General features: G+C 39.4%; 2 protein-coding genes across 4 annotated transcripts; one reads left to right on the top strand and one right to left on the bottom strand.

Annotated features, from left to right (window-relative positions):
• Positions 1 to 2,765: 2,765 nt before the first annotated feature.
• On the bottom strand, positions 2,766 to 14,203 carry BRWD3 (bromodomain and WD repeat-containing protein). Of its 3 annotated transcripts, none has more exons than XM_011140747.3 (22): positions 14,006 to 14,203; positions 13,858 to 13,916; positions 13,747 to 13,776; positions 13,404 to 13,463; positions 12,374 to 12,524; positions 12,032 to 12,130; positions 11,554 to 11,891; positions 11,322 to 11,476; positions 10,861 to 11,178; positions 10,304 to 10,721; positions 9,688 to 9,913; positions 9,190 to 9,514; positions 8,763 to 8,958; positions 8,356 to 8,604; positions 8,057 to 8,275; positions 7,482 to 7,860; positions 6,751 to 7,150; positions 6,349 to 6,606; positions 6,091 to 6,271; positions 5,516 to 5,678; positions 5,056 to 5,178; positions 2,766 to 4,766 (listed from the first exon to the last, which is right to left on the bottom strand). In XM_011140747.3, the coding sequence occupies exons 1-22, from the start codon at positions 14,046 to 14,048 to the stop codon at positions 3,799 to 3,801; spliced, it is 5,358 nt and encodes a 1,785-aa protein (XP_011139049.1). In that variant the 5' UTR covers positions 14,049 to 14,203; the 3' UTR covers positions 2,766 to 3,798. The 3 variants fall into 3 exon arrangements, with proteins under 3 accessions (XP_011139049.1, XP_011139066.1, XP_011139057.1); XM_011140764.3 differs by having other exon boundaries at positions 5,095 to 5,178; XM_011140755.3 differs by having other exon boundaries at positions 6,349 to 6,582.
• A 418-nt stretch (positions 14,204 to 14,621) lies between these two features.
• Dhdds (Dehydrodolichyl diphosphate synthase subunit) lies at positions 14,622 to 17,684 on the top strand. The gene is made up of 5 exons (XM_019841423.2): positions 14,622 to 16,335; positions 16,419 to 16,580; positions 16,649 to 16,797; positions 16,891 to 17,075; positions 17,197 to 17,684. Exons 1-5 carry the CDS (start codon positions 16,175 to 16,177, stop codon positions 17,431 to 17,433), a joined length of 894 nt encoding a protein of 297 aa, XP_019696982.2. The 5' UTR covers positions 14,622 to 16,174; the 3' UTR covers positions 17,434 to 17,684.
• The last annotated feature ends 50 nt before the right edge of the window (positions 17,685 to 17,734 follow it).

Genomic DNA, 17,734 nt, shown 5'->3' with positions numbered 1-17,734 from the left:
CAAATTCTACGTGAAATAAAAGTCGCTATTTCGAGTGCGCATGTACGCGCATGTAGATCATATATAAATTATACTACCCCTTACGTAACATCGTGACAAAAGAAAAAAAGAAAAACGGAAGAAAAAATGAGTTATACAATTTACATACACTCATGACATATTTACTTTTACATGCGAACGTTATACCACGAACTTAAGAATCAAGTAATAACGTATGATATAGGGCGAAAAATCCAAATGTGCTCAAAATTCTAAATGTGAGACATTTTTAAGTATGATTAATGGTGACGTCAATTCCGGATAACTCTGATACCGGAGTGTATACGGTTATTTATTTTTATTATTAATTTCTCTTATTTATTTTTAATGTCATTTTACGCATAAAAATATCAAATTAAGATCAACAAAAAATAGATCTTGCGAAGTATTTTTAGTTCATATATATATATATATATATATATGTGTCAAACTAAAATAGTAAATATCCAGCAAAATATTTTTCATTGACCTTACATTCATACTTTTATACTCGGATTGAGATTATATTTATGTAAAGAAAAAACATGTTTGTGTCATCCCGTTAGAAAAAAATGTTTGGTTTCAAGCATCTGGACAGTACATTTGAGTATCCGAATAGAGAAATATCCGGTTTATTTCAACAGCATCATGATGACCAAATGTTTTAAAAGAACTCGATACACTGAATCCAAATCTGTATCATTTAAAAATTTGGAGAAACATCGCAAAGAAATCTTTAACTCTAGGGAAAAAATTACTTTCGACTTATAATCAGAATATCGTCATCACCAAACGTTTCCTTCAAAACCAAATATCTCGTCTAAAACATTCTTTTCGAAAATGTATTGTTTTTTCTCGCAGTATCTTTGGTGAACCTTCCGAGTAGTTTATCCTGCAGATAAGTACAAAAGCAGACAAGATATTTTTCAATGTGTTGCACGTTCAAGATTTCATAATTTAAGACTTCGCTCATTTCACTTTGCTTATACTAAATCTGTTTAAAACGATCTATTGATTGTTTCGGTTTTCTGACTTTCAACTTTCTATTAATTTGCACGAAATCCTTTTTAAATCTGTTAACATGCTATATGAGTCATATAAGTGCATCATATAAGTATGATAACTCAATAGGATCTATATTTATAATTTGTCTTACTAGATTTACGAGTTTTTCCCAAAATTCTACTGCTCTTTAAGGCCTTGTCTACAATATGCTCTTTACTTTCTGTTTCTTTCTCTTTATCTCCTTTTTATTTAAACCTTATGTCTTAATCTAGAAAAAGATAATGAATAAGAAACAGAAAGCAGAAAGCACATTATAGATTAGGATTAAGAGGTATTTAAACACAAAACTCAAAGTCGCTCGCAAATCTGTAACCATCTCATCATTTGTATGTATGGATGAGGTACCTGCACTGCAATAGTCAGCTTGATTAGATTTTTTAAAGTTCGCTAAATAGATTCATAATCGCAACCATAATGTGAACAGGAACAGTTTGTGTGATATTGCTCATGTTTACGAGCTCACTGTATGGAAACGAAAATGAGTAAAACATAAATAAGTTAGTTCATCATTGTGTAGACCAATTACAGTACTTAAATATGACGAGTATTCCATAATTCCAAAATTAAAATATAATATAATTGAATATAATTTTGATCGAGGATCAGAGTGTTTCTTGCTCTATTATTCAGTGCCCTCATGACAGCTCCAAAAAAGGGAGGAAAAAAGAATGATGGGAGAAAAAGGAACAAAATAATTACAAGATATGTTGTTCTTGTTCACTCGCTGACCACTCGCAAAATAAAAATAACAAATTATTGCTGTCGCAAATGCCGTGTCGTTTAATTTAACATAAAAAATGCTCATTATAAATTTAGTAGATATGTCCGGATATGTATGTATAACAAATAATCGGCATAATAGGTTCTAATTAAATATACAGGAACCAGATCCATACATAATTGTCTGCTAGTAGTTAAATTAACGGCTCGCACACTTCCAAATTTTTTTGAAGATGAAAAATATACTGCATAAAATCGTATGTCTTCTTTGACACGTTTGTCTTGTAATATTTCAATACAGAACGTGCTTAACAAATTACATAAAGATATTTATATATATATATATGTGTATATATGTATATATATACATACAGGGTGACCATCACGAAATTGCTCGAACTATATAGTTATTATTTTGTAACGAGTGAACAGAGTTAAATGATTGATTTCTAGTAAAACAAATCTGTAATTGTTATGATGGTATTCGGATTCATGATATTTCGGCATTATGATTTTTCAGAAAATTGTTCCAGTTTCCAAATTTCGAAATTTTGATTATTTAGAACAGTGTGTCCACCATTTCTATTAGTACATTATACGAAAGAAATACACATCCATGACATTGTGAAAATAAATATGATAAAAAGCAAGTTCGGTTGGGTACAAATAATAGGTCAATAAAAAAATAAAAAAAATAAATAAATAAATAAATTTTTCAATTGCACGTATAACGTATGAAAGAACATTTCCACTATATGCAAATTGGAACGATCGTATTCTATTAACATGTTCTTAATTTACAAATTGCGCAATAATAAAAATATAATAGTTAAATGATTTAAGTTATTCTCAATTTGCCAACAAAGGTTTGAAATTACCTCTGTACTCACTTGATTCGTATCTTCGAAATTTCTTCCTACGAAATTGTATACATGCTTCGAAAACGAATCATCAAGCTGTGCACCAAGCCGATTTTTTGTCTCTGCTTTCATGACGTTTATTTTCACGATGTCATTAATGTAAATATTCTTTCACATGTGTTAATAAAATTACAGATGTCTTTTATAAACAATACTGTCTTATTCAACCCGATATACTCGTTATAGAATAATGGCTATTTACTTTCAGCAACTTCCCAATTATTATTCTGTACAATAAACTCTCAAGGAATAACTGTCATAACAGTATTACGAAAGAGAGAAGACCTGCTAAAGCGATTTGATAAATTTTACAACCGCATTCGCCTCGCTTCTCTCGTACGACGAATGATAATTAAGACTCGAAAAGTAATATGTTCAAAATAATATTAATTTATGTTAATCTTTTAAACATTATTTCATGCTGATCTTCAATTTTTGTCATAGATACAGAGCATGAAAGTTTCTCATTTGTCAATTGAAACTTCGAAATTAATGGAAGTGTTCGTACAATCAATCTTTTTTGACAATAATATCTTTTTTGCGGCAACCAGTTCGTATCTCCATACTTTTGACATGGATAACAAGACATATTGGACTGTATAATACAATTATCATACAATTCCCGAATAAATGAAATTTTATATGCGAACCTTTGTATCACCAATAGATTCGTTTGTCTCAACTGCACCCACTGGCATTTTTCGCATTTGAAGTGACAAATATACATATACATTTTGGACATTACAGAGAACGAGCCAACAAGTGCCAGGAGGTGCAGCTAGGATAGACAAACCTCTTTAGTTCGGTCGGGTGTGCAAGTAAAAGGTGTAGCTATATCGAGATATACGCTGCTCACACTGTTATATGTAACAGAAAAGAAAAACACTTCAGAGAACAAACTGTTTCTTAAAAATGGAAGTACTTCGTAACCAGAAGCGCCTGGCACGACGGTGGCTGATTCGACGGAAATTTCGAATATCGCGGCGTCGAATCGGAGTCTCCGACGTGCGGCGCGACACGTACTCCCACGAGGGAGTTATATGTACAAACGACTTTACTAACGCAGGAGATGCTGTTAGGGTGCTTCTAAAAGATAAGCACGAGCACGTGGCGTCATTTTGCGCACACGACCTCTACTGCTTATGCTAATGCCAGGCTGAGGTTCGGGCTCAGGCTCTGCCGTCGGCGGACTCTCCTCGTCACTGTCCTCGGCATACGAGCGGCGCTTGATCTTACGACGATTTCTCACAGGTGTCGTGATACTATCATCACTTTCCTCGTTATAACGAGGTCGCTTTAGGCCTCGCCGTCGAGTATGTTGCACATTCAATCGCGAATTTACGGGGTGACGTCTTCGTCGGGAGGCACGCGGTGTCGGTTTAAACGCTTTGTACGAATCGTCACTGTCCGAATCTTGATTATTGGTCTCGTGTTGCGACTGTTCGTCCTGTTCTTCCTCTTCCTCGTTGTCGTCCTCGCTCTCGCTGTCGCTGTTGTTATTGCTCTTACCGTTATTAGCGACGTATTTCTGACTCTCCTCGTTTCTAGTCGCCAACTTTCGCGATCTCGTGTCCCTCCTCACAAACTTCTCATCCTCGCTCTCTTCCGTGGACTCCGGCGCGACGAAACGCTCCTCCTCATCGTCCTCTTCCTCCTCTTCCTCTTCGTTGTCCTCGTTTGCGTCGTCATCGTCGTCTTCATCGTCTTCAACGATAACGTTCGACTTTGCTTTGGACTTGGCATACCTACTATTCTTGTTGTTTTTACCGCGATTCTTTCGAACTTGTTTGCTACGACCACCGGGCGTGTAATTGTCCCCGGAATCGGTATCGGCACTAACACTAGGTAACGCTGTCCTCGCTCTAGTTCTTCGGACAGGCGCACTGTCACTGCTGTCAGTGTCTGATGCCTCGGATTCACTAACGTCACTATCATTGTTCCTCCTTTTCTTCGTGCTCGACCGGGAGATTCGCAACTTTAACATCGGCCGGGACGAGCCGGAAGTGGACCTCTTTGTATCACCGTTCGCCAATCGAGATGGTCCTGAAAACAGCCGGAAAAAATTAATAAACTTGAAATTATTTTTTTTATTATTTCAGTGATATAATTCAGGACTAATCTAGGATGATAGAAATAATGATAATCTCAATTTATTCATTATGAATTTCTTAATTCCCCAAAATAGCGATATCATTCTGATTTTACGTTTGTAAGTAATTTTTCTTCTTTACAGTGAATATTTGTATTGAACGCATCCTCAACGATTAACAAATTTCTGCCTGTTCTTTTATGATGAACGTATACAGAATGATAATTTCGAAAACACGCGTACCGGGTACAGATAGGTTAGAATTTTTCTTCGGTTCTTTACCCGACTCATCGTCGTCGTCTTCGCTATTTGCATCGTCATCGTCGTCGTCGTCGTCGCTATGGGCGGACTTCGACTTGGGTGGTTCTACACACAGAATAATAATGTACAATTGTACAATAATAATGACAATGCGTTATTAAAGTAACGCATTACTTCTCAACATTGCATTTACGCAATGCAATCGTAAGCTTTTATCTCCATCGACATAAAAATATCTTTGGAAAAAGCATTCCACAAGGGAAAAAACAGTGGTAAGGGAGAAGTTACGATAAACATATGTAAACCGAATGATGGTGAATTAAATCGAGTGACTTAAAGTATTGTATATTAAAACTAAATTAAAACATTCTAAATTAGAATTTTCCCTTTATCTAAATTAACAATACATGCTTCGTCTAGATATTCTTATATCGATGCTTACCTGTGCCGTTAGTTAGATTGTGTTTCTTCTTTTGTTTACCCTTTCCTTTTGTGTTCGTTTTCACGTTGTTGTTATTACGTTTCCTTGCTGTTTTCCAAGTTGAAAGTATCCTTCGCATGTGCTCTTCGAACATAGCCGACAGTCTTATTGTCATCGAATATATCTGAATAACGAGATAATTGAGCCAATGTTGTGAGAATGATTACAAATGAAATCAACGTTAGACCGGCTGCTTTCCATTCGTGTAAAATTAATAGCAATAAAGACAAAAATAAAAACAACAAAGATAATATATATATTGTAGTAAAGACAAAAAAACATTGATTTTTATGCAATGCTTGAAGAAAAGATTCAGACATAGTTTGAAGACAAAAATTTGTTTGTTTTCTCAGTACTCATAATATTTATAAACTTTGTCCTTGTTATTGAACTTAACTTCGCACAAAAATCAACATATAATTTTCATTAATTCGTTTGATATTAATTTCTTCCTCTATCTCCCTTTCTTTCTCAGAATCATATATTTATTCTGTACGATGAATGTTACTAAACGAGAAACATCCATCTCAACTTACCCTTGAACGCTTGTTGGTGTTATAATTTCTACTATTCGTGAATATTAGTTTCATATCTTTGGCGAATTGTACTGGTGTATCATAATTGCCACCCAACAAGTCCTCTTTGACAGTACGGAGATCCATCGGTGTGTCAATTATCTGGTGGTAATCCGGATGCTCCAGCCTGTCAACGGGTTCTCTGCAAAGAAGACGAGAATCTTCAGTATTAATATTTCTTAGGATAAGACACGACAGTATTGAAAACTGAGGACTCACCGGAATGGAATCGAGTCTTCACACTGCCACAAGCTCTCTAATAATTGACGGCATGCTAGTTTCCAGTCTCTCGAGATGTCTTGTGAGCGTAAATTACGACTCGACGTAGATGATCTTTGTTTGCTCGTCGATGGTTTGTTCCTAGAATCATCTACATCTACTTCCGACTCGGAGGAATGGTATGTATCAAGCAATTGATGGTACACTGCGGGAACGTCCAATTGGGTGGTTTCCCTACGCGTGTTAAACAGATTATGTCTACAACTGTTTCATTAGTAAGAGATCAAAATGCACTAGAGAATTGAAAAAAATCAAATATCAGTTAGAGCAAGCAAAAAAGGCTTATAAATTTATATAAATATAAATTTCGCAAAATGAAAAAGAATGTCGTATCTTACTTACTTTATTATGCGTAGACACAAATCCGTGACTATTCTCGCCTGCTTCACTATCGTGCTATGAGGCTCGTTGAATTGCTCGGCATTTGTTGCCAAGTACCTCACATCAAATTGCGCCGATGTGATTCTTCTGTAGAAATGATTTTCAAAACGGGCCTTGATGGTCGACAAATCGATCGGATATTCTACGATGTACGCATAGGTCGGATAAGTATTGAGATCCACCGGTGCGACGAACGGTTCGGCGATCGCAAGACTCATCACTTGATCGAGGCCTCGTATAATACGGCGACATGTTGCTTCTCGGTCACCCATTGGCCATTCCTCGGCGTGTGGCTGGTACAGTATTGCTCGTATCTCCTCCGGTAAAACTGAAACCGCACCACCGATCTCTGCGGGAAGCCCTAAACAAGTAATTAGTATGCAGAGCTAATTATAAATAAAATGAAGTTAATTTCAAGAACTTTAGGTAGCAAAAGTATTATTCGTTCCTTCAATCATTTCCTTCAAGCAGTTAATATAAAAACTACCAAACGATCCAAAATGATCAATTTGTAATTTGTTATAAAAATTATTTAACCTTCTTATGTAACGATGCATTTTATATCTTTAATGAACATTTAATTTTTCCAAAACTTGTCATTTCGATACTCCGGTCGCATTAATCGTTGATGGCTCTAGCGTTAAACGCTTTCTAAAGGAAAATTACTATTTTCAACTATATAATGAGCTTACTATCTTCATCAACAGGCTCGAGATCCCATGGACTCATTTGTTCGTGTTCGCCGTTATCCCACCTGACGTGGAAGCACATGAAGAATGAATCCGGGAAATCTTCATCTAATGGCTCCATCGATATGATTTGGCCCATCCACCAGCCGTCATCGATCATGCAGCGGAATTTGTCCCCCTCCGACCAGCTCCGTACTAATGCGGTGTCGAAGGTCTGACGTAATACTAAGAAATCTAATACGTCAGCCATGTCGTGGTACTTGATAGTGAAGTTTTCGCCGGTCATCCGACCGTCCTCGTCCATCAATGCTAATTTTAAACAACACAAACGAGGCGGTCGTATTTCGTACTTAATTCCGACGACTTTGACGAACTCTTGTGCCTAGAATGCATAATTTCATACACATACAATATTATACGTCTGTTGTATGTATATGTATATAAAATGTATATATTATATGTAAATACAATTATAATCATATGTATAATTAATAATATTTGTATGTTTTCAAAATAATTTTTCCCTCTTTTTCCATCTCACATAATTAGAAACAAATCTTCAATTAAAATGTACATACCCTTATGTTCATTTTGGTCCACGGCTCGCAGCGGGGACTAAGCTCGTAAACTTTCTTATTTCTAATTGCATCGAGGTACAATTTATGACCTTGTCTGAAATATACTATTTCATCGCCCATTTGCGGATAATAAGGGGCTTTTCTGGGTATAACTTCGGTAAGCCACTCCGAGGGTCGGTAGGCTTCAGGAACTTCGCGACCATTAACTACTGGTATTTCCTGTTGAACGCAGAAAATGATAAGAAAAATTGCTCCAAATCAGATCAATTACAGATCAATATAAGCTATCGCGAACTTACCTTTTTCTTAGGACGCCTACTGCGTCTCCTGTCCGTATCACTCGGCGGTGTGAGAGATCTTTTCTTCACAGGCTTGCGCTTGCTACGTTTAGGTGGTTCTAAATTCAGTCCGTGATCTGCGATCCAATCCGAATATTCAGTACTAGAATCTGTAGTTGTGCTATCCGAACACAGATCTTCCTCATGAGCAGTGGAATCGTTGCTGTTGCTGCTGGCCGAGCTCGCGGACGTGCCAACATTATCAGGATTCTGTGGAAATTAAAAAATTTATGCGACGTTCTTACTCAATCGCATCCTAAAGATAATTTTTGTAGTTTTTCTTACTGCCCATTACAATTAGAGATAGAACAGTTAGAGATGTTAACGTCACGAATTGACTTATTAAATGTCTTTTCTGTGTAAAATACCTCAAATTCTTCGTCCTCTTGTTCCTCACCGCGCGTTGCTCTAGTCCTATAGCCATGTCTAGTGGTTCTATTGCGTTTGCGGTTGACTAGTCTACTTCCTATATTGCCTTGATTAGCGGCAGTGCTCGATGTGGACTGAGGTCTTCGTCGCATCTCTCGCCGCCAGTTATCTAATTCCATATCCGCCATCGCACGACTTCACAATACACGAAAATGCGATCAATATGTGAAATAGATAATTCTTTCGGCATTGATATTAGCATCATATTATTATAACGTATGATCAATAATATGTTTAGAAAGATATCGTGAAAAAACAATCTATTTTAAAAAACTTCTTGCGATTCCCGTTGGTAAAATCAATTTACTCGGGTAACATGTATCGTTCATCTCGTAGCGTTGTGAGAGAATTGCGTTTGATACTTACACTGCTTTAATTTGAGTCTCTCTAACGGCTGTGTTCATAGGACGCGCGAGAATAGGTTTATTCCACGGCGTGGTGCTATCCCTTTGCCAGTTGCCGCTACTTTGCCTCACGCCTTCAACGTCACCTACTCTCCTCAGGCCAGGTCTACTAGCACGAGGGCTGGCTATTTGGCGAACTGGTTGTTCTGCAACGTTATTCTCCCTATCTTCGGCGGCGACTTCTCCATCCGCATCGATGTTTTGTCTTTGGGCGAGAGCCTCGATCAGTCGATCAATGTTCGATCTCGGTTCTTGCTCTGGAAGACCTTCTATAACTTCTTGAACTCCTATTGGACATAAATTTATACATCGTTGTATAATAAAAACCGATCAGTGCAAAGTAAGCTTTAAGCATGAGATTTATATTATTTGTAAATTATGTATAAATATAATATTAAAATATTTTGTTATATATAATATATAAAGGCATCTTATATATGCGTGTAAATCATTCTCTTACCGCCAGCACCAACTGCAATATTTGGTACCAACTGTTCGCCTCTGCAATTTTCTCTTCCTGGTACTAATCTCTGCAACGCTGGAGGATAAGGATTTCCATCTACATCGACCAAAAACGGCGGTGGCATTAGATGCGGCGCTGTTTGGGTTTGCTCATCGAGAACATAATTATTGCTGTCTCTTATCAGGGGTCGATAATCAGTGTGGAAGAACAACTCCTTCGGTATCTGAGAATAATTAAAAAAAGAAAAAAAAAAGAAAGAAAAAATAAGCACTGAGGCGGGAAAAGATAGTTGTACATGAAAAATTATATATATTTATATTTTAGGAAGAAAAGAAACAATGTTTACATATTTCTTGAATTTTTTAAGTCTAATTAGAAAGTCTTAGAATTTGTAAAGACTTAAAAATCATGTTGTTAATTATATTGATTAACTGATATTTCAGTAATCAACAACAGTAACCAGAATACAACTTATTGCTGAATCTAGAGAATGCCTAGATTTTTAAATTTATTCAAATTTCCTAAAATCTTTAACCGGGATCTGAAGAAATATGTATCAACTTCTTGTCTTAGATATACGAATAAATAAATAAAACAATAAATACGAACTTACAATTTTCAGTCTCTCAACTCCAGATCCAAATCCATACATCAGAAGGTGTCCATGAGAATCTGTAGCTGCAAGCATTGTACCATCAGGTGACCATTTCGCATCGAAAACAGCACCATTACCCTGGCCCTCGATGAAATTTTGGAAACACGCCATTGGTTCCGTATTTAATACGTCCCAAATAATGAGCTGCCCGTCGTGGCCAGCGCTAAGTATCACGCGAGGATCGATCGGGTGAGACTCCAACACGAACACTTCGTCCTTGTGTCCGCGCAGTACCTTTATCAATTCACCCGACTTCGCATTCCACACTTTTAACGAGCTGTCGTTCACTGCCGTAATGACGAATTCGTCGCTCACGTCCCAACTAACCATGGTCACTTTCGCTTTCTTATTTGTGTCATCATCAGTTTCCGGTTCCCTGCAACACAGAAAGGAAACATTTTCCGACAACTACATCGCGAGTTGTACAAAGAAAAAACTTGATAAAATTCTTATACAAATAATAAAAGTAAGAATTTTATTTTCGCGGACATTGAGCGTTACAGAAAATGACGTACCCAGGTAATTTGGTTGTCATAAGTAGCTGTTTATGCAACCATTGCTGTTGCTCGAAATGCCACACGTTGGCGGTACCGTCTTTGGAACCGGAGATAAACCTCAAACCACTGTGCGCCCATTGGATACTATCGACAGTATCGGAATGCGCCTCGATCTCGAGGACCCTGCGCGGTCCTTCGTCGCCTAACATCGCGTAAACCCTCACGTTATGATCTGCAGATCCGGCTGCCATGAACGCACCGCCAGGGCTGAAGGAAGCACAAATCATTTGCGCTTGCCCGGGTCGCATTTTCTCGTGATACTGGATGGGCTTCGATCTGCAACAAATTCACATTCTTGCGATTGTTCTATATACACAAGATCTTCATACAAGATACCAATATACTGAAAATTTACATGAAATAAATACATGAAAAATATCTACCGCTGTATTATTTTAGAGACGATCAATCAAACTTACTGAAATAGCGCTCTTTCGTTTGGTTGTTGTGTGTGGGACCAAAAAGCTACAGATCCATCGGTGCTAGTGGAGACCAAATAGTATACATCGTTACATACTATCGGGCAAAAATTGACGGACGTTATCATGCCTGAATGTCCGGATAGAACTGCCACCTTGATAAAAGAAGAAAATTAACAGATATGTAAAAATAATTATCGTTTATGAATATGTGCATATCTAATACACTCACAGGCGACATCGTTTGGAAACACCAAACGCGTAATATTCGATCTAAGCTTCCGGCCGCCAGAAGGGTGTTGTCGAAATTCACCGCGATGTCCATAATTTCCGCGGACGCGCCCCGAAAAGTGGAAAGTAAACGGCCATCGATGGAACTCCACACTTTGACGAGCAAATCGTCCGCCCCAGTTATGATATATTTGCCAGTGCGATCGAACAACACGCAATACACGGCGGATAAATGGCCCAATGTATGGCGATACAGTTGCATCTTGCTGTAGAACTTGGTCGGTATTGCCTCCCTTCGACTTAAGGGGCCAGAATTCTCTCGTCCCTGAAGTACACGTACTATTGGGCAAAAACATATAACACGACAAAATTATCAAAATTGACGTTTTATACACGTGGAAAAGAAAAATACAAGAGGAGTGATGCACACGATACAATACACTTCTCAACACAATCATATAACACTCTTGATCTCTCACCTATGTTAGGCACTGACAAGCTACCAGGACGCTCCAGGAAGGGTTTTGCGCCTAATCTTCCAGAATAATCGACAATGCTGCGTGTATATCTTGTAAGGTCTATAAAAATTTTTACTTTCATTATATTGTCCGACTCCCAAATATCTACTTGCATAAATAAAAATAGGTTGTAACAATTATGAACTTATCCCAAGTGGGAAAGAAATATAACACTTATTTCTTTAGAATTTTCAATTATAAAAATTTCAGTTTATCACTAACACAGTATATATCATTTTGTGAAATAATTAGAAGAGGTTAATTTTTTAAGTATGCACAGATTTGCATTAGATAGTTTCATACCTTCATGAGTACGCAATAAAGATTGCCTGCCTGCTCCTAGAAGAGATATCGCTCCAGGCACACATGGCGGCACATCTTTCTCTAACACTGGTCCAATTCTGGCACATATTTGCAACAAATGGCGTGATCCAATATGAGGGTATTTTCTCTCCTATAAAAATTATCATCACATGATAACTGGCTATTCACAAAAACTGAGGAGAGCAACATTCAGACAAAATGAAGCATTTACAAAATCTTATGCTGTGCTAAGTAGATTAAGCAAAATATAACATTTGAAAAAGAAATCATGCAACTTGCCTTTAACATTTATATCTCGTTTATTGCAACTTTTTACTATGTCAAAGAACACAATTCAAGAATCAAACTGCTGCATACATCGTAAAGAACGCACCTCGACTTCTCCCAATATTCTACTTCATTTTTTACAAGAATACAACAAATTACTCGAAAATATTCTCCACTGTCCGGTCTAAATGATTCAAATTCCGGGCTTTGTTTCTTCTGTACAGTTTGGCGCAAAAAATTCAAAACGAACAATCAAGTAGTTCCCGCGTCCGGCTAATAGGTGCGCAGGCGCGTCACGCCAACCAATCGCCATGAAGCACTCGTTACGCACGAGACCAGTTTCTATAAATAAGCCACGGCATCTATATTCATTGATCAGCTCAAGCAAAATGGCCAGAAAGCGTGGCGATTGGTCGGGCAAACGTGGTGGTGGGGCGAGCAGCGAACGGTGTTCTGTGTGAGAGAAAGAGAGAAAAGTGGAGGGAGGGAGAGAAAGAGCGATAGGAAGAATGACGAGGAGGTGGAGGAAGGCGAACGGTGGAGTGGAAAAGGGGGTAGCGCACCCTCCGCGAATCAAGAGGGGTACTCGATGCGCCCCGGTATTATTTCATCGAACCACCTTGCGACGCGAGGCGAGGCGATGCGACCGAATACCCGCATCGGGGAAAGCTCGTGTCGCGTCACGACGCGCTGATCGTCGTCAGGCGTGCCGATCGCGCCATGTCGTGCATGCACAACTCACCAGCTCCTCGAAAGACTGACTGTGTACATGGCCTTCCCAGTCGAGTCGAAGCGGCAGTACCTGCGAACAAAAGACGCGATCTAAAATCCATACGCGGATCGATCGACCGCGAAGTTAAATCCGATCGATCGTTCAAGGCGCAGGAAGGTAAAGGTCGAACGATCGGCAACTACCGATGCACACGTGAGAGTGGCCGATGCTTCTCTCTCTCGGTGCAACCAAGGTCAGCGACCTTGAGATTCTAATGTTTTGACAAGCAGAACCACGTGCTAGCCATGTGGCCCGCCGCTCAGTACGCAGTGTCGGGTCCGCTAGTAACGTTCGACCGAGCCGATCGGCTTACCTCGGCACGCTCCAATTCCCGCTTCAGCGCCTGAAACAAAGCGTGCACCGTGAGAGTACCTCGTGCCGCGTAACGCCGCGCCGAGCACAGTCACACGCGCGTCGTACTTACCGCCGCCGCCTCTGGACACGGACCCGCGGCCAGGAACTTGGCGATGAGGAAGTACAGCTCTGCAACAGAGAACGCTTACGCATTTACGGATGCACGGCATGGCACCGCAACACACGGCGTACGTTGCGCCCGCGCAACGCTACGTTACCTGGTACGATCCCGGACTCGTTCCTGGACACGCTCAGCTCCATCCCGATCGATTCTTCGTTCACTCACAGGCTACAGCAAACATCAGCCTCGCGGCTCATAGCGCCGCGTTAACCACCACGGACTTGCTTTTCTCTCACGAGCCGAAGCGAGCTGGTTGCCTTAACCGCAATACGCACGCACACGCTTCTCGACGCAAAGTAGTCCCCTCAATGGCCGCGTAACACAGCCCTACTCCGGTCAGGTGCGTACGCAGTGCCGTATGGTGCCCCGCGCCCTCATTCCCAGTCGCCTCAGGATTTCGCGATTTCCCGTGGGAAATTTGGGATTATATCAGCGGCACGAGATCACCGGTCGCGCTCGCTGCGACTGCCGGTGAATTTCTACGAGAAATCCCGCATTTTCCGGTCTCATCACGGCAAGATACGACGATTGGCCGAGTTGTCGGGCACGCATTGGTGAAACGATGAATCCGCCATTGCACGCGGCATGCTTGAAAGCGTCTCATGACAGAAGTTGAATTTGCGCGAACTCGATTAAGATACAATTAATGTCGTCCTAGCTCGTTTGGTAGGACCAGGAATTGCAGAAACGCAACGTGCATGGATGGATGTGCGAATGTCGTACGGAAATTTATCGAGAATATTTCAACAACGTGGTAACGTCGTGCGAGGAAATTTCGAAGTTGTCGGCGAAAATGTTCGGGAACGCTTGTCTCACGGTGTGACCAACAAGGTCACTCACAAGCCCGTAAGAATAATAACAAAATTATGTATTAAAATTACAGCTGACGGAATCCTCTCACCAATAATATAACGCACGCAACCGTGAACCTTCAATATGTATCGTCATCGCGACGTGAACACGACCGATGTGAGATCACGATGCAAGATCTCGAAAGTTCACGTTCGCGACCACGTGGGGCCGAAAAAGCGTGTTCGAAGCAACGTGCCGCAACGCTTTCTCTCGTTTCGTCAAACAAGCGTCGCTCTCGTTCGTCGACGCACGTTCGCGTCGGGATTCGCGTACGAACGAGACTCGAGCGCATCGAGATTATTTCTCCGTTTGTCGTGATCGCGCATCAACGTGCGAAAAGGCGAGAAAAACAGGAAAAGGATCTCGAAGCGAGAAGCATGCGTATAATTGCGCGTTGCGGACACAGCTGCTCCGTTGTGCTCCGGGAAACACGGACGCCAATGCGTTGTGTAGTTGTGCGTCGCACACACGGATTTTCGCATCATTTCGCAAAGCCGTATTATAAATACGCCATCCGCGCGATGCCATTCTAATTCTGCTTCTATTTTCATCTCGCTAGTTTCTATCTTCTCGATAATACGACGTGACAATTCGTCTCCCCTCGCGTGTGGCGCGGCACACGCCAATATGGCGACCACGCCCGCCGCCCGCGTCGGCATCGTAGGCGCCGCTAGGCGCTCGACGTATGACCCACACGCTCATCCACGAACGTCGCGCAATCGACGCACTGACGTTCCGCGCTTAGCCTTTCGAAGATCCGCCGTCGTAGCGAACATGTCGCCGATCGCCGGAAAATCGTCGCCGAAGATTCATCATCGGCGTGTTTACTGACGATCCCGATCAACGGCAATAAAGAAAAATGAAAATGATTGTCGAAAGTCGTGGCGTGAGCAAAATCCGACACGTCCCCGATAACGCGATAGTGGAGAGATAGAAAGATAGAGAGAGAGAGAGAGAGAGAGAGAGAGTGTGTGAGAGAGGGAAAGAGAGAAATCTTCGAGCACGAGTGTCAGAGATGAACTTGGCGTTTTATTAAAAAGCATCTGATTGTGATCGGGTCGCTGAGAAGGACAACGTTGTCTTTCGCTCGATGATAACTTCTCATATAATGTATGTCCTTCCAAATGCAGCGTGCATAATATATATATAGATAAGACCGATAATTAGAATGCACGCGTTAGCAATGTATCACAAAACAAGGTTTTTATGATACCTGTGGCATGAAGGTTAGACGATGACTAATCAGTTGTATGTTATTCGTCACGCTATCGTCTGCTTTGAGGAATTGTCTGCAAATACTCGAACACGCGCCGATAGATAATTGTCGGATAGTTTACGACGGGTCTAACGGTTGAGAACGAACCAGTGAGACAGTGTATGTTTTCATAAATTCGTTAAATTATTCGAAAATATAATGTCGTGGATAAAGAAGCACACTTTGAATTGGTTTCAATTTTTGGCTCTGAAGATTATGAGAACTGGCCATGTGCCCAAGCATGTAGCGTTTATAATGGATGGCAATAGACGTTATGCAAATAAGAAACATGTGGCAAAAGTAGAGGGACACACAAAGGGGTATGTATTTTTGACAAACTTTCAAATAACACTTATGAGTTTAATCTCTTATTAATCTTATGTTTTCTTTTGTCTTACAACAGGTTTGACAAGTTAGCAGAGACGTTGAGTTGGTGCATGGATCTTGGTATTACAGAGGTGACGGTGTATGCTTTCAGCATAGAGAACTTTAAACGTAACAAAGAGGAAGTTGATGCACTTATGGAGCTTGCCAAACAAAAATTTGAGCGTCTCTTAGAAGAAAAGTATGTTTATCATTTTTAATCAAACATATTACAATATATCCATATATTTTCAAGGATAATATTTGCAGGGATAAATTGATGGAGCATGGGGTATGCGTTCGTATAATTGGCAATTTGTCATTAATTCCAGAAGACATATGTAAATTAATCGCTAAAGTTATGACGATCACTAAAGATAATAATAAAGCATTTTTAAATGTTGCTTTTGCTTATACATGTAAGTAATCATTTCATTTATTGCATTTATTGCATATAAATTTCCTCATAACCAACTGATAAAACACTCTACTAATATTTCATATATATGCAGCAAGAGATGAAATTACCTGTGCAATTAAGGATATAGTTAAAGGTGTAAAACATAATGAAATTGTACCGGAAGACATCAATGAAGACCTAATTTCTAACTGTTTATATACTTACAATTCTCCAGATCCTGATTTATTGATTCGCACCTCAGGAGAAGTCAGACTCAGTGACTTCCTCATGTGGCAAGTAAGAAAATATATTTTCTACTTTGAGTGTTTTCTCTTTACAACTTATAGAAACAGACTACATAACTATAGAAACAGACTAACTATATACCTAAAGTGTATTTTTATCTAAATCATTTTAGATCTCCGATACTTGTGTCTACTTTGCTAATGTATTGTGGCCCGAGTTCACCATATGGGATTTTCTTAGTGCAATTTTCTATTATCAGAGGTGTTACTCTGATTTGCAAAGAGTTACAAGAATACAAAATTCAAATTCAATCACGCATAACTACAGAGCGTTTACATATGTAAATAAGTTGTATCACGAACGTCAAGTTATGATTAAAAATATGTACCTATCAGCAGTTCAATCATAAAAAAAAAGACCTTTGGAAGAGCGCTACATATTCCTGTGAGTACAATTATCAATCAAACATGCTGAGGAACTGGTAGGTGTGCATATATATATGTGTATGTGTGTGATACATACACATGTTACTTCAAATTAATTTGTCAGAATAATATAATTTATTGTTCTCTCAATTTTTATAGACATAAACTCTATCACATAAAATTCCTAGATATATAATTTATCAACTTATTAGTGTGTACACTGCGAAAAATTATTAAAATGATATATATATATATATATATATATATAAATGTATAATCATGTAA

The sequence above is a fragment of the Harpegnathos saltator genome, unplaced genomic scaffold (genome assembly GCF_003227715.2).
Source record: "Harpegnathos saltator strain DR-91 unplaced genomic scaffold, Hsal_v8.6 scaffold16, whole genome shotgun sequence".
Lineage (NCBI taxonomy): Eukaryota > Metazoa > Arthropoda > Insecta > Hymenoptera > Formicidae > Harpegnathos > Harpegnathos saltator.
Note: the sequence above shows the minus strand (reverse complement) of the source record. Positions and strands in the feature narration are given on the sequence as shown.